The sequence below is a fragment of the Diachasmimorpha longicaudata genome, unplaced genomic scaffold (assembly GCF_034640455.1).
Source record: "Diachasmimorpha longicaudata isolate KC_UGA_2023 unplaced genomic scaffold, iyDiaLong2 ctg00000102.1, whole genome shotgun sequence".
Lineage (NCBI taxonomy): Eukaryota > Metazoa > Arthropoda > Insecta > Hymenoptera > Braconidae > Diachasmimorpha > Diachasmimorpha longicaudata.
This window is the reverse complement of record NW_026973922.1, coordinates 89,321-111,067: the sequence shown is the minus strand read 5'-3', so window position 1 is coordinate 111,067 and position 21,747 is coordinate 89,321. Positions and strand designations below refer to the sequence as shown.

Here is a 21,747-nt window from a genome sequence, read left to right as displayed (position 1 = left end):
TCATATTCGGTTTCAGCACGCCGAATATCCAAGGAAACTGATGCAACATCGTTTTCTTCGCGACCACAGCTCACGAAAAACTCAATCATAGAAGTTGATATTCGGGTTCGATATGATGGCATATAACTTGAGCACACATTGTCGTAGGCCGATGAAACCGCGTGCAATAGCTTCGGCTCGTCGAACTACACGAGTGCAATGCGCCAAGTTTGCGTTAGAACGATTTGTCTTCGAGAAAAAGTCGATTATACATATGCGTTTTTACGACATCGTGGGAATCACTTTTTTTTGGCTGCACCTAGACAAAATCTGGCATCATATTCGGTTTCAGCACGCCGAATAGCCAAGGAAACTGATGCAACATCGTTTTCTTCGCGACCACAGCTCACGAAAAACTCAATCATAGAAGTTGATATGCGTGTTCGATATGATGGCATATAACTTGAGTACACATTGTCGTAGGCCGATGAAACCGCGTGCAATAGCTCCGTCTCGTCGAACTACACGAGTGCAATGCGCCAAGTTTGCGTTTGAACGATTTGTCTTCGAGAAAAAGTCGATTATACATATGCGTTTTTACGACATCGTGGGAATCACTTTTTTTTGGCTGCACCTAGACAAAATCTGGCATCATATTCGGTTTCAGCACGCCGAATATCCAAGGAAACTGATGCAACATCGTTTTCTTCGCGACCACAGCTCACGAAAAACTCAATCATAGAAGTTGATATTCGGGTTCGATATGATGGCATATAACTTGAGCACACATTGTCGTAGGCCGATGAAACCGCGTGCAATAGCTTCGTCTCGTCGAACTACACGAGTGCAATGCGCCAAGTTTGCGTTTGAACGATTTGTCTTCGAGAAAAAGTCGATTATACATATGCGTGTTTACCACATCGTGGGAATCACTTTTTTTTGGCTGCACCTAGACAAAATCTGGCATCATATTCGGTTTCAGCACGCCGAATAGCCAAGGAAACTGATGCAACATCGTTTTCTTCGCGACCACAGCTCACGAAAAACTCAATCATAGAAGTTGATATGCGTGTTCGATATGATGGCATATAACTTGAGTACACATTGTCGTAGGCCGATGAAACCGCGTGCAATAGCTCCGTCTCGTCGAACTACACGAGTGCAATGCGCCAAGTTTGCGTTTGAACGATTTGTCTTCGAGAAAAAGTCGATTATACATATGCGTTTTTACGACATCGTGGGAATCACTTTTTTTTGGCTGCACCTAGACAAAATCTGGCATCATATTCGGTTTCAGCACGCCGAATATCCAAGGAAACTGATGCAACATCGTTTTCTTCGCGACCACAGCTCACGAAAAACTCAATCATAGAAGTTGATATTCGGGTTCGATATGATGGCATATAACTTGAGCACACATTGTCGTAGGCCGATGAAACCGCGTGCAATAGCTTCGTCTCGTCGAACTACACGAGTGCAATGCGCCAAGTTTGCGTTTGAACGATTTGTCTTCGAGAAAAAGTCGATTATACATATGCGTGTTTACCACATCGTGGGAATCACTTTTTTTTGGCTGCACCTAGACAAAATCTGGCATCATATTCGGTTTCAGCACGCCGAATAACCAAGGAAACTGATGCAACATCGTTTTCTTCGCGACCACAGCTCACGAAAAACTCAATCATAGAAGTTGATATTCTGGTTCGATATGATGGCATATAACTTGAGCACACATTGTCGTAGGCCGATGAAACCGCGTGCAATAGCTCCGTCTCGTCGAACTACACGAGTGCAATGCGCCAAGTTTGCGTTTGAACGATTTGTCTTCGAGAAAAAGTCGATTATACATATGCGTTTTTACGACATCGTGGGAATCACTTTTTTTTGGCTGCACCTAGACAAAATCTGGCATCATATTCGGTTTCAGCACGCCGAATAACCAAGGAAACTGATGCAACATCGTTTTCTTCGCCACCACGGCTCACGAAAAACTCAATCATAGAAGTTGATATTCGTGTTCGATATGATGGCATATAACTTGAGAACACATTGTCGTAGGCCGATGAAACCGCGTGTAATAGCTCCGTCTCGTCGAACTACACGAGTGCAATGCGCCAAGTTTGCGTTTGAACGATTTGTCTTCGAGAAAAAGTCGATTATACATATGCGTTTTTACGACATCGTGGGAATCACTTTTTTTTGGCTGCACCTAGACAAAATCTGGCATCATATTCGGTTTCAGCACGCCGAATATCCATGGAAACTGATGCAACATCGTTTTCTTCGCGACCACAGCTCACGAAAAACTCAATCATAGAAGTTGATATTCGGGTTCGATATGATGGCATATAACTTGAGCACACATTGTCGTAGGCCGATGAAACCGCGTGCAATAGCTTCGTCTCGTCGAACTACACGAGTGCAATGCGCCAAGTTTGCGTTTGAACGATTTGTCTTCGAGAAAAAGTCGATTATACATATGCGTGTTTACCACATCGTGGGAATCACTTTTTTTTGGCTGCACCTAGACAAAATCTGGCATCATATTCGGTTTCAGCACGCCGAATAACCAAGGAAACTGATGCAACATCGTTTTCTTCGCGACCACAGCTCACGAAAAACTCAATCATAGAAGTTGATATTCTGGTTCGATATGATGGCATATAACTTGAGCACACATTGTCGTAGGCCGATGAAACCGCGTGCAATAGCTCCGTCTCGTCGAACTACACGAGTGCAATGCGCCAAGTTTGCGTTTGAACGATTTGTCTTCGAGAAAAAGTCGATTATACATATGCGTTTTTACGACATCGTGGGAATCACTTTTTTTTGGCTGCACCTAGAGAAAATCTGGCATCATATTCGGTTTCAGCACGCCGAATAACCAAGGAAACTGATGCAACACCGTTTTCTTCGCCACCACAGCTCACGAAAAACTCAATCATAGAAGTTGATATTCGTGTTCGATATGATGGCATATAACTTGAGTACACATTGTCGTAGGCCGATGAAACCGCGTGCAATAGCTCCGTCTCGTCGAACTACACGAGTGCAATGCGCCAAGTTTGCGTTTGAACGATTTGTCTTCGAGAAAAAGTCGATTATACATATGCGTTTTTACGACATCGTGGGAATCACTTTTTTTTGGCTGCACCTAGACAAAATCTGGCATCATATTCGGTTTCAGCACGCCGAATAACCAAGGAAACTGATGCAACATCGTTTTCTTCGCGACCACAGCTCACGAAAAACTCAATCATAGAAGTTGATATTCGGGTTCGATATGATGGCATATAACTTGAGCACACATTGTCGTAGGCCGATGAAACCGCGTGCAATAGCTTCGTCTCGTCGAACTACACGAGTGCAATGCGCCAAGTTTGCGTTTGAACGATTTTTCTTCGAGAAAAAGTCGATTATACATATGCGTTTTTACGACATTGTTACGTATTTCCGGTGAATTTGGTGTTATTAAAAGAAATAAAATCTCAGTTGGTGTCATTGTTTCAATATTGTCCTTCCGTTTTTGATCTTAGTAATTTAGGGAAGCCGAAATAACAATTTTTAACCGTCGAGCGGTAGCCGATTAAAATTTGACTTGCCGATTTTAAGAAGGACATGCTAGATTGATTTATTTTAACGTTGAGAATTTACCGAAAACCGTAAATAGTGGTTAAACTTTCCTTTTTTGGAATATCAAACGACATCCGGGTAGAAAGAATAAATGTTTTCCTCACGTTACTCACTTTCGTTGTTTCTTTTATAATTAGTCCTTTGGGTCGCTGTCTGGACGGCTGCTTGGCTGGATGGATGATACGTTTTCTGTAGTCTTTTTGAATAAAGTTTTTTTTTTTGATTTCACTTATTGACGTTTTCTTTTCTGGATTTCCGAGAGAAACAAAATTAATAAATATATATATATCGAACGAAAACTGTATTTTTAATCGTTGGTTCACTTCACTAAGAGTGCGGTTTGTTTTTAGATTACATTATTTAATTGTTAAATTCTCGTGGGGTTCGCAAGAGACCGTTCGTAAACGAGCATCTTGGGTCGCCTCGGCAAAATTTATCAATTAATTTTACTGAAGATTTGGAATGAAAGAGTTAATTGTTAAATTCTCGTGGGGTTCGCAAGAGACCGTTCGTAAACGAGCATCTTGGGTCGCCTCGGCAAAATTTATCAATTAATTCTATAAAAAATTATGCAATGAAAGATTCAATTGTTAAATTCTCGTGGGGTTCGCAAGGCACCGTTATTTAAACGAGCGTCTTGGGTCGCCTCGGCAAAATTTATCAATTAATTCTATTCAAGAGTGATTTTTCACGTAAGTCAACCGATAAATTCTCGTGGGGTTCGCAAGCCACCGTTCTTAAACGAGCGTCTTGGGTCGCCTCGGCAAAATTTCTCGGTATGATTTGTGTGATGGGGAAGTTAACACTTTTTCACAACACTTGGTATCACTTCTTTTTTATTCACCACAAATTCTTTACTTGTTTGAGACTTGACATGTTTAAATTTAATAATTAAAGTGAATGGTGGCTTTAGAAAAATATTTCATGTAAATGAATCTTATGTCGAAAAATGCGAAAGGTAAAATAATTGTGAGTTCAACAGTGCAGACAGCAAAATTATCATAAATTCAACGGTGCAGAAGGCCAAATTATTCTAAGTTCAAGAGTGCAGAAGGCCAAATTATTCTAAGTTCAAGAGTGCAGAAGGCAAAATTATTCTAAGTTCATAACTCACGAAATTTTTCCAAGTCCACAACTCACGAAATATTTTCTAAGTCCAAAAATAATTTGGAACTTAGTCGATTTAATGTTCCCGGAGCTCTTCGGAGAGATGACTGCTGCTGGCTGATGTTGAAGTTGAACTGCCGTTTTTCTGCGGCACTGAGACTACTCTGACCGATTATTCACCGCGTCGATCGTTGGCGCACGCTATCCAGTAGTAGGGATGGTGGGGATGCTTCGTTTAACGTGCAACTCCACTTGACTGAGAGTAGGGATGGCGCGTGATGCGTATTCATATGTTCTGTGTGTAGTCTCATCTAATGCTGTGACATTCTCTTATGCCTTATTACATTTTTCATTTTTACATTTTTAATTCTTAAAAATTATTTCTGATATTTTGACAATGATTTTTCTGTTTTAAAATTAATTTTTGAACGTGATTTTCACTATAGCTTAAATGGATCCTTTTGGCATCCTCATGGTACTACTATAAGCAATTTTTGTCTATTGACATTGTCTCTTGACAAATTTGACAAAATTCGTTTTTGACCCTATTTTTGGTCTAGAAATACGATCCTAGTATTAAAACTTTTTTGACAATTTTTTATATCATTTCAATTGTATATAACAATAGTATTTTTCAGTAATCAGGAACAATTATTCATCCATTCAAATGTCCACATTTTATAGCATTTTTCCATAAATTTTCCTTTTCTTAACTATACAACTTTCGGAGATATTGACTTGACCTTGAAAAATGTTTATTAACTTCTAATGGCGTTGTTTATAACGTGAAAAATCTAATCAATGGCTCAGTCGTTAGAGGATTCAGTGGACTATTTTTATGGATTTTTCGGTAGAAATTCGTTCATTAATTTCGTGGTTATTAACATTTACAATTAAGATCGCTAATTTATCAAAATTGACATGTTTAAATTGTTGAGTTTTGTTTAATTTTCTTTCATATTCTTGTTCTTGTTATTTAAATGCGCTAATTTCGCCAATTTTAGATTTTTTTAGGGGTAATTCCTAATGACATGTCAATAGACATTCAGTTTTGTCTATTGACTTTTACAATTTTCTATTACATATTTTTGTAGTTCACAATTTATGCCATAGTTTCTATATGGGATGTTTTTGCATATGTCCCATAGGGAAAGCGCTATCAATTCTCGAACTTTATTTGCATACACCGATACAAGGATTTGAGTGTGTGTGTATAGTGTGAATTATTTAAAAATCAATATCTTCACTGTTTATGAAGATTAAGAAAAGATTTTTTTGTTACATATCAAGGATCTACTGAACTTCCTTTTACGATTTTTCTGAATTGTTTACAGGATTTTTCATGTACGTTTTGTTTACAACAATTATATTTGTTAATAATTTTTATCATTTTTATGAATGGAATAAATAGTTTTCAATATATGGAGTCCTTTTTTGTCTGGAAACCATTTCTCTATCGTCAATAATGCGGACGCTAGAATTTTCCAAAGTTTTTGTGGACACACCGATACATGGGTTTGTATGTGTGGGTGTGTGTAAAAGTTTAAAAATGAATATCTTCACTATTTATGAAGATTAAGAAGAGATTTTTGAAATACATATTTAGGATCTACAGAACTTCCTTTTACGATTTTTCTGAATTGTTCGTAGAATATTTCATGTATATTTTGTTTACAACAATTATATTTGTTAATAAATTTTATTATTTTTATGAGTGAAATAAATAGTTCTCAGAATATGGAGTCCCTTTTGTATGGAAACCATTTCTCTATCATCAATAATGCGTACGCTAGAATTTTCCAAAGTTTTGTGGACACACGGATACATGGGCTTGTATGTGTCTGTATGAAACTTCAAAAATAAATATCTCAACTGTTTATGAAGATTAAGAAAAGATTTTTGGTGGGTGCTTACCCCGGTGATCGTTCTTTCTTTTCCACTGATTTGCATTTTGTTGTTATAAATGTTTGTTAATTGTTTATTAACAAATTCTATTTTTTCATAACTTTTCATGGCCATTGTCTTATGGAATATTTAGTTTACGTTATTTCTTGACTTTTCATGCATCCTTTTTGATGCAATAGTCGAATTTATCTATTTTTCAGAATTATGATTTCTCTTTTGTATTTAAATTATTCGTTTGTCTTTTCATTTATTTCAATCGGAGTCATATCATTCTTAGATTGACTCGTATCAATATATACGTGGAAATTTCCAAGATTTCGTCATTTTTGAGAGGGTGCGTTACTCGTCCTCGCGGTTTAACCCTGTTCTAACGTCCCAAAGCTGAGTTTCTTTTAATCATTGATATGTGGGCTCCTGTATGGTCCCGAATTATTTTTATTTTAAGTAATTATTTATTTATTCTGTGCAATGATTGTATTAAAGGTCATCGGCTTGCGACGTCAGAGGGAGAAATACTGTTCCGTCCTCCGTCAATGTTTCTATCTTTTCATTTCTTTATTCTTATTTATATATAGAATCCTTTTGGTCATTCATCTAAGAATGTTTTGTTACATGACCTCTGGTTGATATATATGATCAGTTATTTATAGCGGTATTTATACTTTGCAATTGCTTCTATTTTTCAGAATTATGATTTCTCTTTTGTATTTCATTCTTCGTTTTTCTTTTCATTTATTTCAATCGGAGTCATATCATTCTTAGATTGACTCGTATCAATATATACGTGGAAATTTCCAAGATTTCGTCATTTTTGAGAGGGTGCGTTACTCGTCCTCGCGGTTTAACCCTGTTCTAACGTCCCAAAGCTGAGTTTCTTTTAATCATTGGTATGTGGGCTCCTGTATGGTCCCGAATTATTTTCATTATAAGTAATCATTTATTTATTCTGTGCAATGATTGTATTAAAGGTCATCGGCTTGCGACGTCAGAGGGAGAAATACTGTTCCGTCCTCCGTCAATGTTTCTATCTTTTCATTTCGGTAGTCTTATTTATATATAGAATCCTTTTGGTCATTCATCTAAGAATGTTTTGTTACATGACCTCTGGTTGAAATATATGATCAGTAATTTATAGCGGTATTTAGTATTTATATTTGATTGATTTCATCCTTTATATTTTGCAATTGCTTCAAGGGGATATCATTCATAGAAAACGTATGTGAATACGTAACATGACAATGGTGAGTGCAGTTGCTTTTGTCTGTTTTAGCGACAAAAGCAACTGTAAAAGTCTATTATAGTTTATTCATTGATATTATTGTCGTCTTTTTTTTTTGTGAAAAATCAACCAATCACGGTCCTTATTCCATAGTTTTGTGATTTTTACATATTTTATCGTTATGAACTCTATCAGGGGATTCTCCGGTACATTACCTCGAAAGTATAAGCTCCTAACCCACTGAAATTCAATTAAACATTTCATAATTTTATTTTTATCTAAGCGTTGCATGTTTGACAGTATTTGATTGAGTTCAACTATTCGATTCATGTATTTCACTATTTAATCTCTAATTATTTGTTGCACTGAGTTTTGCAATCCCACTTCACGTATTTAATGTTCCTAGTTTTTTTTTGTTTTTCATTTCAGTAGTCTTTTAAATGTTTTAATTATTTGTCGACACAGTTTGGCTTCCTTGCGCCAATCATATTCGTCATTCATGTAAAATTTTATGATTTGAGGATTCGTGTCCAATTTTATAAAGTGCATGTTGCCAAATAATACTCCTTGTATGACAGCGATGTGTAGTGGTTTAATTATTTCTTCGAGATTCTCTGTTAAATTGTTAAGCGTTGCCGGTTTTTCCCTTGCTTTTCTGCAGTCTGCGATTTTTGTGGCATACGTAGTAAGTTTATTATATATTTTATTCCTCAGACTAACAGGATAATTCAGTATTAAGGACGCTCGTAACGTCCTGTATCGGATTGACGGATCCATTTTATGTATTCTGTAATCGTAGGTTTAATTTAGATATATATTCGTGTAGGTATTATTGAGAAAAAGGGAGGTGCTTATAAGTGGTTACTTCCCAATTGAGTAAACCCAGGTATTGCTTGCAGTGAACATATATAGATAGATATAGAACATTTAAATTTCATGAAATTTTTTTTTTTTGCCCAATATATGTTTGATTATTTGATTTTTAAATTATTATAGGCTTAAGCGTAGTGTTAAGTGGTCCAAGTCACTTTCGTATAGTTAAATTACGTATTGTCACGTTTGCGAGGTACCCATAGATCTTAAATATTGGACTTTAATGTAATTGAACATAATATAACATAATAAGAGATACAGTGTAGTAAAATAATAATCTTCTGATCCTGTTCCGGTCGTGTTCTTCGGTATCCTCAGCTCCTTGCTGTTCTGTTGTCCGTTTTGGTATCATGGATCGACTAATGCCTGCGGATCAACTGCCGAAGTCTGGTCATAGTACGTACATTTGTTGTTTTCTTTGGCTAGGATTATTAGAAAGGTATGGGGACGTTCATATGGTAAGGAAGGTTTCGTTCACCCAATGGTGCTGTGACAGATCTATCTATATGCTGTTCCATTTTGGTATTCAATTTTCTGCGATTTGTTCACGTTCTCCACTCATATCTTGCATTCGTACTTCTTGTTGGTAGCGGAGGTTGAATTCCGGTATTCGTTTTCATTGATTTTGAATTATTGCTTGACTTGGATATCTTGGGTTCCCATTTCCAGTATGATGATGGTTATGCTGCTTTGCACTGTAGAGAGTACTTCTACTGCATGCTCGCTCCGTTGTAGTCTCCATTATCATGTGGAACTTCCCATCGTCGTCACGATCGTGTAGAATGTTTGTTTTACGCATGTAAGGTAATTTGAATATCTGTTGTTTAGTGTTGGTCAGCAAGATTGTGACCTCTCTTTTAAATATTTTGTTTTCATTTTCTTCGTCCTTTTCCAGGTGTACGCGGTATTTTCTGAGTGAGAACATGACGTGAGCATCTTTCCAGCGATAGTTCGAATTGATTTTCGAGTATCAAGAGGTCGGAAGATGGATATAGGGGAGCAGGTAAGGAAAGCAAAATAGGATTGTGTTTTGTTCGTCGTTGTTGTTTTCTTTTCAGGCCGAAGGTCCGCAGAACATCAAGTTCGATCCCTGATATCCTGAAGAATTAGGTGCCAATATTCGGAACCTTAAGCCCCAACTGTAGGGCGTTGCATGTTTCAGCTCATTCATGCTGAAGGAATTTCAGGCTTATTCTAAATCTTACACTTCAATTCATAATTTTACATACTACTCGTCAGTGGCCTATCGTTACAGTATTTTATTATATATTCTACTTATTTCTTCACTTGTTTTCAGGTTATCGCAAAGGTGACAATCGATACTCGAACTCATGCCAGCCCACAGTATTGTTACTTCATGAGTATGATTCTAATGTTATGCATATACATACATGTATATACATATGCATATGTATATGAATATTATAATTTTTATTATTTATTTAGTGAGGCTATTTAACGGGATCTGTGTCATTCCGTCGGCGTTCTTTTACCGTTATAATTCAAGCGTTAGTAGCCATTATGAATAGTTAAGTTTAGTATTATTTTTTTATTTTTATTTTGCAAGTTTCTCTCATTTTCTCAAGTTAAGCCTGAAGTAATAGAAAGAATATCCTACCTTTATCTGCTATCATTATCTGTATCTATTTCGTCCGCCGAAATCTCCTCCAATTCTTCGTGACTATCGGTATTTTCTATTTCGTCGATTTTCGCTTCGCAATATTGTTTAAATACATCTAATAATTTATGCATTTTTTCTACTTTCTTTTGCAATTGTCTCGCGATAATTAATATTCGGTGTTTCCTTTTCCTCGCCTCTAAGATTTCTTTATTGGGGTGTCTCCATATCCTAATCATACGAGGGCGCTCATTCGTGTGTCTGTCCATTCCTGATTCTGGAATGATATGAGACGTTTATTTCTTTATTTACGGAAGAAAAAACGTTTCGTTCCATTTATAACTCTATATTTTGCATTCAGTGCATTGCAAATACGTGCTCGTGCAGATTAGTGCTACCTTCACCTAGATTATATAAAAGGGATGCGGACAGCAAAAGTCGGGAAAAGAAAAAAAAAAATTATGTGTCTAAAATATTAAGTGCAGCATGGTAATGTTGCGTGCTCTGTTATTATCTACTTTGTCTAATGTTTTTTGACTAAACTATTTTCATTCTTGATACCGTTTGGAATCAAAAGTTTGGTTGAAAGCGCGTTATTTTTCCCCTAGCCTTAGTTTGCCAAAAATTATGATGTATGTCCAATTTTTGGTTTACTGATTGTTATGCTGAAGGAATTAATAAATGTCGCACAGTGTAGATATTAAATATGTCATGATTTATATTAATGACCTCTGTTATGTTTTTGTTTTAATGTCTACAAATGTTGATTATGAATGTTTGACTCGATATAAAGCATTGAGAGTACATTCGGTACGGGATTATCTCCCAATAAAAAAAAAATGTATATGGACATTATGATTTTATGCACATATGAATGAAAAATAAAAAAAATCTATATCTATATATGTATACATATATATGTAGGTTATTTCATTGAATACAATGCTAGTGATAATTATAAAAAAAATATAGAAAGAGTAGTTTCGAATACTGTATAAAATACTATAAAATAATATTTATTTAGTTATTTATTTTTTTTTTTTTTTTCTATCTTATTTCGCCGCCGTTTCCCTGGGGACCCCTTGGATCGTCACTCCCAAAGTATTTATTGACTCCAAACCCCATTGAAATTCGGCCTTCTCCCCGTCGTGTAATGGAATCGTGTAGGTTATGATTGTTGAGTTTCTATTTCAGTAGAATCCTTAAGTGTTGAATAATTTTTAATACAACTTCTAGTTGAGTCTTCCACGCCGGTTTACCTCCAAACGCCATTTCGATGATTTCTGGGTTGGTGTTTTCTAGTATTATTACGTGTATATCTTCGCTGATTGAGTTTTGCAGTATCTGGATATTCAATTTTCCAAGAAATCGTTTCACATCTGCTTCTATAAATTTCAGGTGGCTCACGGGTTTAGCCCCTCCGGCGATTTTCAGTAGATCTTTTTCAAATCCCTTTAGCCTATTAAGTAAGTGTTGTCGTTCTTGTGGTGGGATTTGGTCGCGAAGGTGAGTGTGATATTCACTTAGCTTTACGGTCCTGTCCATTTCCTGTTGAATGATAAAGCCAATTTTTAATGTGAGGTTTGAGAGCTGTTGTCAATGGGTGGTGAAGATTTAAGCCTTTTGAGTGATTAAAGAAACCAAAGCGTGAAGATGCGTCTGTGATTACTGAATGTTGGAAAATGTCCCCCTTCCCTAATTTCACTTATTTTCGTGCCAGCAGGTCTTTTAGTTTCCTCCTCCTGGTTTCCTTAATCCTTCTCCGCCTTTGCTCTTCTTCCGCTTTTTCTTCTCCAATTCTCTGCTTCCTTCTTGATTTACTAATTTTAAACACATCCGCCAACCTTTGCTTTTTTTCTTCTAATTTTTCCTTCATCTCTAAGAATTCGTCCTCATTTGCAGTAGCATATTGTTTTCTTCGTCCTTCAAGCGTAGGTATAGGAGTAGGCTTATAGGTAGGTTGAAGTGACTCTAGTCTTTCAAGAATGATGTACGGGTTCGGAAGGGTTGATGGGTTGGGATTAATATATTTGGGGATATATGGAGTGACAGGTCGTGGTGGTGGTATTACTGGTATTTGCGTTGGGGTTTCAGGCACAGTTGTAGGACAGTAACGATCATGTCGAGGGTCATGTTCATCAATGTGATAGGTCGACTTGTTGGGTGTTGTTGTGTCCATTGATGCGGCGTAGAAGATGAGAGGTGTTTGTGAGGGTCTTTTATTGTTTATGTCAAGGCCTGTATACACCCTATACCTTGGGTCGTTGGGGAAGACATTGATAACATATCTAGCAGGTTCATCGTCAAGAGGATGTAAGACATACGTTTCGTCGGAGTGAGTTGGATCAGGCATCACGATTAGGTGATTCCTCATAGTTGATGAGGTGCTTGGTTGGTGTGAACTGCAATGGTTTTCGTGTGAAGCGCCTGTTGGAATGGATACATCGGTGATATTGTGTGTAGATAATGGGCCAGGTGTATTTTGATGATTGATAGCAGGGTTTGACGTGCTAGTAGAGATGTGCGGGATTTTCATAACTGGGGTGGTGCTGACTAATCCTTGATTAGATGACGGTAGTACGTGTAGCGTAGCGTGAGTTGCAGGTGACAGTGAATGGAGCGTGATTTTTTTAGGTGAGGATGTTGTGATCTCGGATCGGTCATGCTCATTGGGGATTATGACTTCTTGCGTGCAAATTGTAATTTTTACATCAATTGGTGCAAATGTATCTACTAGGATTTGTTCTATTATATTCCATGGGACGTCGTCGAATTGATCAGTCTTAGCTATGCTAATTGATTTGATATTGAGATCAATTATTGCGTTGTGAACAGATTGTAACCCTTCGCGAATGTCTTCTTCGACCACTATGTTGTTCCTATTATTACGCAGGGGTAGGATGAGGGTAAGTTTTTTCTTATAAGGTATAACTTTTACACGGAGTAAAGTGAGATCATTGATCGGACAATCGATTGTATGCAGTATTTCCAGAGCTCCATTATCGCAAGCTTCACCCCTAATAGAAGTAAAGATAAGATAATTGTCTTGTCGCATGGCTAAATTGTCACGACATTCAATTACCTGATCCGAAATTATTCGCGAATTTGGTGGTAGTCTTTCTTTATTTTCCCTTTGTCGTTGATTCTCGAATGGAACGCGAGCTGTTGGGAATATTTCTTCGCTCGAATCGCTTGAATCATCTGAGTCAGGTACATCGACCACAACTGCTTCATTCTCTTGATTGCTAATAGGGTCTGTTCTGAGTATATCAGTCGAGTTGTTATCTTGTGCATCCTCTGGGAATATGAACATGTCGGACATAATTTCAGTAAAGTCTGCTAACCCTAGAGACCCGTCATCAAAAAATGTTTCATCTATTTCATCACAAGCGGCTGGGGGTAAATAGTGGGATGGGTCGATGTCTTGATTATTTGCAACGCTTGCAGGATATGACTCAGAGCTGCGTTCGCTCTCCGCTAATCCACCGTTACTGGATAGCTCACTGTGATTATGTTCGTTATCTGAGTCATTTCCTTCAGGTGATATCAGGGGTTCAGATGCCGGATGTTCGGCTAAGATTTCCGTCGCGCTACTTGAGCCTGTCTGTTGCGTGATATCTTCGTCAGCTATATTACTTCTTTTATTTCTACCTACATTCTCACTGTCCTCTGATTTCGTGCTGTTATCTACTGCTATATCAATATCATCGCTTCCCACACGAGATCTTTTCGTCAGTGCTTTTGTTACCTCTTTCTTTTTTCGTTTTGCTGGGGCCGTAAATATTGAATCACTAGAAGAGGTGTCAGAATCAATCGTGAAAATTCTTTTTATATCTAACAAAGTATCATCGTTGTCGCATTCTGTTTCGTTATTAAATGGAATATTTCTAGATAAAGCATCAGCATTTGCGTTCACTAACCCTGGTTTATATACTATTCGGTAATCAAAATCCTGCATACTTAGTCTCCACCTAACAATTCTAGAATTTGGCGACGACACCGAATTAATCCACGTCAAAGGCCTGTGGTCTGTAACTAATGTAAATTTCCGACCGTAGACATAAGGTCGAAAGTAGTTTACCGCATAAATGATAGCAAGCATTTCCTTTTCTATAGTTGAGTAATTTCTTTCTGATTTTCCTAATACTCTTGAGATATAGGCAATTGGAAGATCTTTACCAATCTCTCCTTGACTGAGAATTCCGGCAATGCCGTATCCGCAAGCATCTGTCGTGATTACAAACTCCTTGGTGAAATCTGGATATTGCAGTATGGGAGATTTGCACAGCGCGTTCCGTAAATTACTAAAGGCTTTGTTTTCCTCGTCGCCCCATTGAAATTTCTTGTCTTTCATTAGGAGAGAGGTTAAAGGTTTGGCGATTTTTGCATAATTTGGGATGAATCGACGGTAATACCCGGTTAGGCCAAGAAATTGTCTGATATTTTTCTGATTGGTTGGTCTTGGAAAATTTTGGACAGCTGTTAATTTTTTTGGTTCCGGACGTACTCCATCAGATGATATAATGTGTCCCAGATAATTGATCTCTTTCTTTAAAAAGTGACATTTATCCGGTTCGAGTTGCAAACCAGCCTTTCGTAAGCGCTCACTTAAATTTTGAAACTTTCGAACATGCTCTTCAAGAGTCTGAGAATAGATCACTATATCATCCATGTAGACGAATAATTCTTTACCCTGTAATCCAATTAGGACTTTATCCATCATTCTTTGGAATGTTGGGGGTGCGTTTTTGAGACCGAAGGGCATGCGCGTAAACTCATAGTGCTGATAGGGTGTAGAGAATGCGGTTTTATGTGTGTCATTAGGATGAATAGGGATTTGATGGAATCCACTAGCAAGGTCAAAGCTTGAGAAATATTGGGCATTTCCCAACTGGTCTAATATTTCATTAATGTTTGGGAGAGGGTAGGCGTCCCCGATGGTTTTTTCATTGAGAGATCGGTAGTCAATTACCATTCTCCATCTTTTATTTCCTAAGGAATCTTCCTTTTTCGGAACTATCCAAATGGGAGAACTATAGGGCGAATCGGATGGTTTAATTATACCTCTTGCCTCTAATTCTGTACATTGTTTTATAATTTCGTCTTTGTGAATAGGAGGGAATCTATATTGTCGTTTGAATACAGGTACGTCATCTATTGTATTAATTTGATGAAAAATAGCATTTGTAGCACCTAAAGCTTCGCCATTAAGAACAAAAAGGTCTTGGTGTTGGCTAATGAGTTCAGTAATTACAGTATTTTCTGTTTCAGTCAAATGATCGAGATAGAGGAGGTTTTGTATAGATTTTGCACGTTCAGCAGTGAGTTTATCGCTTGAGACTACATTAATGGGAATAGTATCGAGAGGTGGACTTGCGAACCAATTTGGCTTGTGACTTAGATAGTCGAGTTTTTGAATATGAGAATTAGGCTCTTCTTGAAAATTGTTTTCGCGGATCAGTTCGCGCTGTGCATCAGTCTCTCCTCTACATGTTAACCAACTACACTGGCCCATCTTAATCACAGGCGTAGGCAAGGTCAAATCTTGATCACTTTGATTGATAGCTCTGATGTATGCGTTTCCTTGAATATTCAATTCTGGACTTCCAATTATGGAAACCTTGTCTGCAATGTAAATATCCGAGATAAGGCCAACCGTGGGTGAATCTTTGGTTAATTGAACTGTAAATGCACAGGAAGAATTTTTAGGAATTGTTTGATAGTCGTCGTAAGTTATTTCCATCACTACATTATGGAAAGAAAAAGTTTTAGATTCATACGAAAGAGTGGCTCTGAACTCATGGAAAAATTCTGCGCCAATAATTCCGGCCTGAATTATAGGAAGATTGTCGCTCACTACATGAAATTTTATGGAATAGTTATCAATGTTAATTAAAACGGTTCCAAGGGTTTTAATAAAATTGTCAGTAATACCGTGAAGCTCAATAATGTCTTTGTTATTCATTGGGGCGTGAAAATTAAGAGCGCTGATTTTAATTAAATTGACTTCCGCACCACTATCGATCATCATCACCGTTGGTAATTTTAATTGTGATGAGTATAATGTAACGGACGCGATCTTTGTTTTTCCAATTTGCACGTGAGCAATACGAGAATAAGGCTTTAATTCTGTCTGTCCTTTCGAATCGAGAAGTTTTTCTGCAGTAGTCCTCTCACTAGATCCATTGGGTTTTACGGGCGCGGTTAATCTGAGATTTTCAATTGATTTTTCCGTGTCTAATTGTGCTTCTTTTAGATGATGGACATCGCTAGTTTCAATTGATGATGTTTTAGGGTTATTTGATTCCGTATGTGTTCGATTGGGAGGATTTGTAGCTACGGATTCATTAGCGTTAGATAGTTGTTCAGACGCGCGCCGCGCAGTGGTGTTAATGGAACAATCGGAATTTATTTTTGTATTTTCTGTGGAAATTTTAATCTCTGATTCTACTGGGGAAACTATCGCATTAATCGGTTCGTCAGGTATACAATTAATGTTAACGTTCGTCTCTGAATTATTTTTTTCGAATTGATTATTATTAACTGAGTCCTGTACTTTTTTTAACCCCCGGGATTTCTGTCTCAATTCTTCATGATATCCGAGTCCGTACCGCATTAATGATGGTTTTTGTTCCCATAACGCCCTAAGCCCTTCATGTGTTTTGATGGCATTAATTGTTCGTGCTCTTTGATCGACGTATAATTCTTCTATGGTTTTGATCGGGATTTTCGCTAGATCCGCTCCGGAAATATTTATATTACTATTAATTGCGCTTTTCAAAGTGTCCTGAATATTTAATTTAGAACTTCGTAGTGTGCAATCGCGTTTTATTGAGTTCCCGTGGTTGTTCCCGAAGTCGAGGGGAAATTCGGTTGGATTTGATTTTCGCTCGATTGGTTGCACGGGTTTTGAGATAGTGACGGGATTTGATTCGGATTGCTCCCCGTAAACCCGCCAATATTCTGTTCGGGGAGTTGGCCATTTTTTGAATTCATTTCTTTTTGTCTGTTCATGTAAGCTAACTTTCTACAGTTACTCAAGTTATGCCCTGGCGATCGACATAATTCACAAAAAACTCCCGGTATATAGCTTGGTTTATTGCCGTTTTCCTGCCCAAAATTGCTATTACTTGAATAATTTTGAGTACCAGTATTATTAAAGGAACTAAAATTGTTTCGATTTGCAGAAAAGCGATGATTATTCCATGAACCTGGGTTGCTGAAATTCCTGGGATGATTATTGTGATATCTATTTTGAGATATTGCTTTTGAGTTACTAAACCCTTGTGGTGTTTTGCTGAACCCGTTTCGATGTGAAGTTTCGTTGTCCCGTCGATTGAAAACGCGGTTGTCCTCTTGTGGAATGTTTGCATTAACTCCAGAGCTGTGTGAGTTAGTTTGAGTTGTGCCAATAAAATTTTGGGGCTCGTGAAATCGAGTCATGTCGCGTTCGTGGATTTTATACACTTCGATTGTATTTTTAAATGTTTCATCTAGAGTCGTATGGGGTTTAGATAAGCATTGGATACGAAGCGAAGGTGGAAGACCATTCAGAAAGGCTCTAATAGTATCTTTTTCAAGTTTAGTGACATCTTCTACTGTTAAATATTCTCTTTCAAGCGTTTCAGTTTTAATTACATCAGAATAGAGGCTTTTAACGTGGTTAATGTAATCTACAACATGCTCTTGCGATTTCTTGCAAACATTCTCAAGCGCTGCTTTCAATTCATTTGCAGTTTTATAAGGATCAAAAAAGTTGCGTAAATTAGTTTCAAGTTCCAGAGGTGTTTGATATTCCAAATTTTCTAAGGTTATTCGTGCACGTCCTTTAAATTTCTGACGAACAAGTGCTAAAAACATGGGAACGGTAGACTGGTCGAGCATAGAGCATGCACGATTGCAAGCTCTCATAAATTGTGTAACTGTTATATTGTAACCGTCAAAAGAAGGTATATACGAGAGTGCATCTTTAACTGTGATTCTACTCGGAATGTAGTGCGCATTGATAGGTGTATTGCTGGGTTGTGATTGTGCAGTTTTATTTTTCAATAAATCTATGTCATTCTTAAGGGTAGCCATCTCATCCAGAATTACGTTAGTTGCCAAATAATTTTGATTTGAAATATTGGGTCGTTCAAAGTCTCCTTCCGACGGAGAATTACTAGTCTGCGTTTGACATTCTTTCAATTGTTTTACTGAAGCTTGTAGGTCTTTAATTATTTGGGCCTGTTCTTCGATTAATTTCAATCTTTCCAAGAGTTGTTGATTAAGCTCGCGGGCTTCTTCTAATTGCTCTGGTATCTCACCCACATTCGTTTCGTAATTATCCATTTTGATTGATGCAAGTATTGATATCTATATATATAAATTTTGTTAATGTATTTCAAAAATCAAAAAAAAAACAATGAATCTGTATGAATATATATATGGTAACGAGTTGAATTAATCGATTAATTTTTGAGATTTACTTTTTTTCTTTCAGAACAAAAAAAAACTCGAGTAAAATAAAATGAAGGATGAAACGAAAAACGAACATTGGTCAGTATATCGTATCTTCTAGGATGATAGGCGTTAAAAGTGCTAAAATTCATTAGATTAAAATTACGTGTGCGACCAGCCAACTAATGCAATAAAAAAAAACGAAAAAGTGACTGAGAAAAACCCCACACTTAGCACCATTTTTGTTACGTATTTCCGGTGAATTTGGTGTTATTAAAAGAAATAAAATCTCAGTTGGTGTCATTGTTTCAATATTGTCCTTCCGTTTTTGATCTTAGTAATTTAGGGAAGCCGAAATAACAATTTTTAACCGTCGAGCGGTAGCCGATTAAAATTTGACTTGCCGATTTTAAGAAGGACATGCTAGATTGATTTATTTTAACGTTGAGAATTTACCGAAAACCGTAAATAGTGGTTAAACTTTCCTTTTTTGGAATATCAAACGACATCCGGGTAGAAAGAATAAATGTTTTCCTCACGTTACTCACTTTCGTTGTTTCTTTTATAATTAGTCCTTTGGGTCGCTGTCTGGACGGCTGCTTGGCTGGATGGATGATACGTTTTCTGTAGTCTTTTTGAATAAAGTTTTTTTTTTTGATTTCACTTATTGACGTTTTCTTTTCTGGATTTCCGAGAGAAACAAAATTAATAAATATATATATATCGAACGAAAACTGTATTTTTAATCGTTGGTTCACTTCACTAAGAGTGCGGTTTGTTTTTAGATTACATTATTTAATTGTTAAATTCTCGTGGGGTTCGCAAGAGACCGTTCGTAAACGAGCATCTTGGGTCGCCTCGGCAAAATTTATCAATTAATTTTACTGAAGATTTGGAATGAAAGAGTTAATTGTTAAATTCTCGTGGGGTTCGCAAGAGACCGTTCGTAAACGAGCATCTTGGGTCGCCTCGGCAAAATTTATCAATTAATTCTATAAAAAATTATGCAATGAAAGATTCAATTGTTAAATTCTCGTGGGGTTCGCAAGGCACCGTTATTTAAACGAGCGTCTTGGGTCGCCTCGGCAAAATTTATCAATTAATTCTATTCAAGAGTGATTTTTCACGTAAGTCAACCGATAAATTCTCGTGGGGTTCGCAAGCCACCGTTCTTAAACGAGCGTCTTGGGTCGCCTCGGCAAAATTTCTCGGTATGATTTGTGTGATGGGGAAGTTAACACTTTTTCACAACACTTGGTATCACTTCTTTTTTATTCACCACAAATTCTTTACTTGTTTGAGACTTGACATGTTTAAATTTAATAATTAAAGTGAATGGTGGCTTTAGAAAAATATTTCATGTAAATGAATCTTATGTCGAAAAATGCGAAAGGTAAAATAATTGTGAGTTCAACAGTGCAGACAGCAAAATTATCATAAATTCAACGGTGCAGAAGGCCAAATTATTCTAAGTTCAAGAGTGCAGAAGGCCAAATTATTCTAAGTTCAAGAGTGCAGAAGGCAAAATTATTCTAAGTTCATAACTCACGAAATTTTTCCAAGTCCACAACTCACGAAATATTTTCTAAGTCCAAAAATAATTTGGAACTTAGTCGATTTAATGTTCCCGGAGCTCTTCGGAAAGATGACTGCTGCTGGCTGATGTTGAAGTTGAACTGCCGTTTTTCTGCGGCACTGAGACTACTCTGACCGATTATTCACCGCGTCGATCGTTGGCGCACGCTATCCAGTAGTAGGGATGGTGGGGATGCTTCGTTTAACGTGCAACTCCACTTGACTGAGAGTAGGGATGGCGCGTGATGCGTATTCATATGTTCTGTGTGTAGTCTCATCTAATGCTGTGACATTCTCTTATGCCTTATTACATTTTTCATTTTTACATTTTTAATTCTTAAAAATTATTTCTGATATTTTGACAATGATTTTTCTGTTTTAAAATTAATTTTTGAACGTGATTTTCACTATAGCTTAAATGGATCCTTTTGGCATCCTCATGGTACTACTATAAGCAATTTTTGTCTATTGACATTGTCTCTTGACAAATTTGACAAAATTCGTTTTTGACCCTATTTTTGGTCTAGAAATACGATCCTAGTATTAAAACTTTTTTGACAATTTTTTATATCATTTCAATTGTATATAACAATAGTATTTTTCAGTAATCAGGAACAATTATTCATCCATTCAAATGTCCACATTTTATAGCATTTTTCCATAAATTTTCCTTTTCTTAACTATACAACTTTCGGAGATATTGACTTGACCTTGAAAAATGTTTATTAACTTCTAATGGCGTTGTTTATAACGTGAAAAATCTAATCAATGGCTCAGTCGTTAGAGGATTCAGTGGACTATTTTTATGGATTTTTCGGTAGAAATTCGTTCATTAATTTCGTGGTTATTAACATTTACAATTAAGATCGCTAATTTATCAAAATTGACATGTTTAAATTGTTGAGTTTTGTTTAATTTTCTTTCATATTCTTGTTCTTGTTATTTAAATGCGCTAATTTCGCCAATTTTAGATTTTTTTAGGGGTAATTCCTAATGACATGTCAATAGACATTCAGTTTTGTCTATTGACTTTTACAATTTTCTATTACATATTTTTGTAGTTCACAATTTATGCCATAGTTTCTATATGGGATGTTTTTGCATATGTCCCATAGGGAAAGCGCTATCAATTCTCGAACTTTATTTGCATACACCGATACAAGGATTTGAGTGTGTGTGTATAGTGTGAATTATTTAAAAATCAATATCTTCACTGTTTATGAAGATTAAGAAAAGATTTTTTTGTTACATATCAAGGATCTACTGAACTTCCTTTTACGATTTTTCTGAATTGTTTACAGGATTTTTCATGTACGTTTTGTTTACAACAATTATATTTGTTAATAATTTTTATCATTTTTATGAATGGAATAAATAGTTTTCAATATATGGAGTCCTT

General features: G+C 36.6%; 2 protein-coding genes across 2 annotated transcripts in view; both read right to left on the bottom strand.

The window, feature by feature from the left end:
• Positions 1-4,726: 4,726 nt before the first annotated feature.
• LOC135171775 (uncharacterized) overlaps positions 4,727-21,747 on the bottom strand; it is a 77,594-nt gene continuing 60,573 nt past the window's right edge. The window contains exons 6-7 of the mRNA XM_064138348.1: positions 19,322-19,455; positions 4,727-10,611 (exon numbers count right to left, since the gene is read on the bottom strand). The gene's annotated coding sequence lies outside the window, so the exon portion shown is untranslated. The remainder of the gene's footprint in view (positions 10,612-19,321; positions 19,456-21,747) is intronic.
• On the bottom strand, positions 10,337-20,605 carry LOC135171777 (uncharacterized). The gene is made up of 6 exons (XM_064138350.1): positions 20,518-20,605; positions 20,323-20,343; positions 12,156-16,016; positions 11,868-12,002; positions 11,594-11,773; positions 10,337-10,611 (listed from the first exon to the last, which is right to left on the bottom strand). Exons 1-6 carry the CDS (start codon positions 20,603-20,605, stop codon positions 10,337-10,339), a joined length of 4,560 nt encoding a protein of 1,519 aa, XP_063994420.1.

What these genes read in the sequence shown, in the direction of transcription:
- LOC135171777 (XM_064138350.1), bottom strand. Translation starts at nt 20,605, where the DNA reads ATGAATACGCATCACGCGCCATCCCTACTCTCAGTCAAGTGGAGTTGC. An exon ending in AACAGGAAATGGACAGGACC is followed by an intron (nt 11,774 to 11,867) that starts GTAAAGCTAAGT and finishes GATTTGAAAAAG; the next exon opens with ATCTACTGAAAATCGCCGGA. An exon ending in CATCGAAATGGCGTTTGGAG is followed by an intron (nt 10,612 to 11,593) that starts GTAAACCGGCGT and finishes ATATCATTCCAG; the next exon opens with AATCAGGAATGGACAGACAC.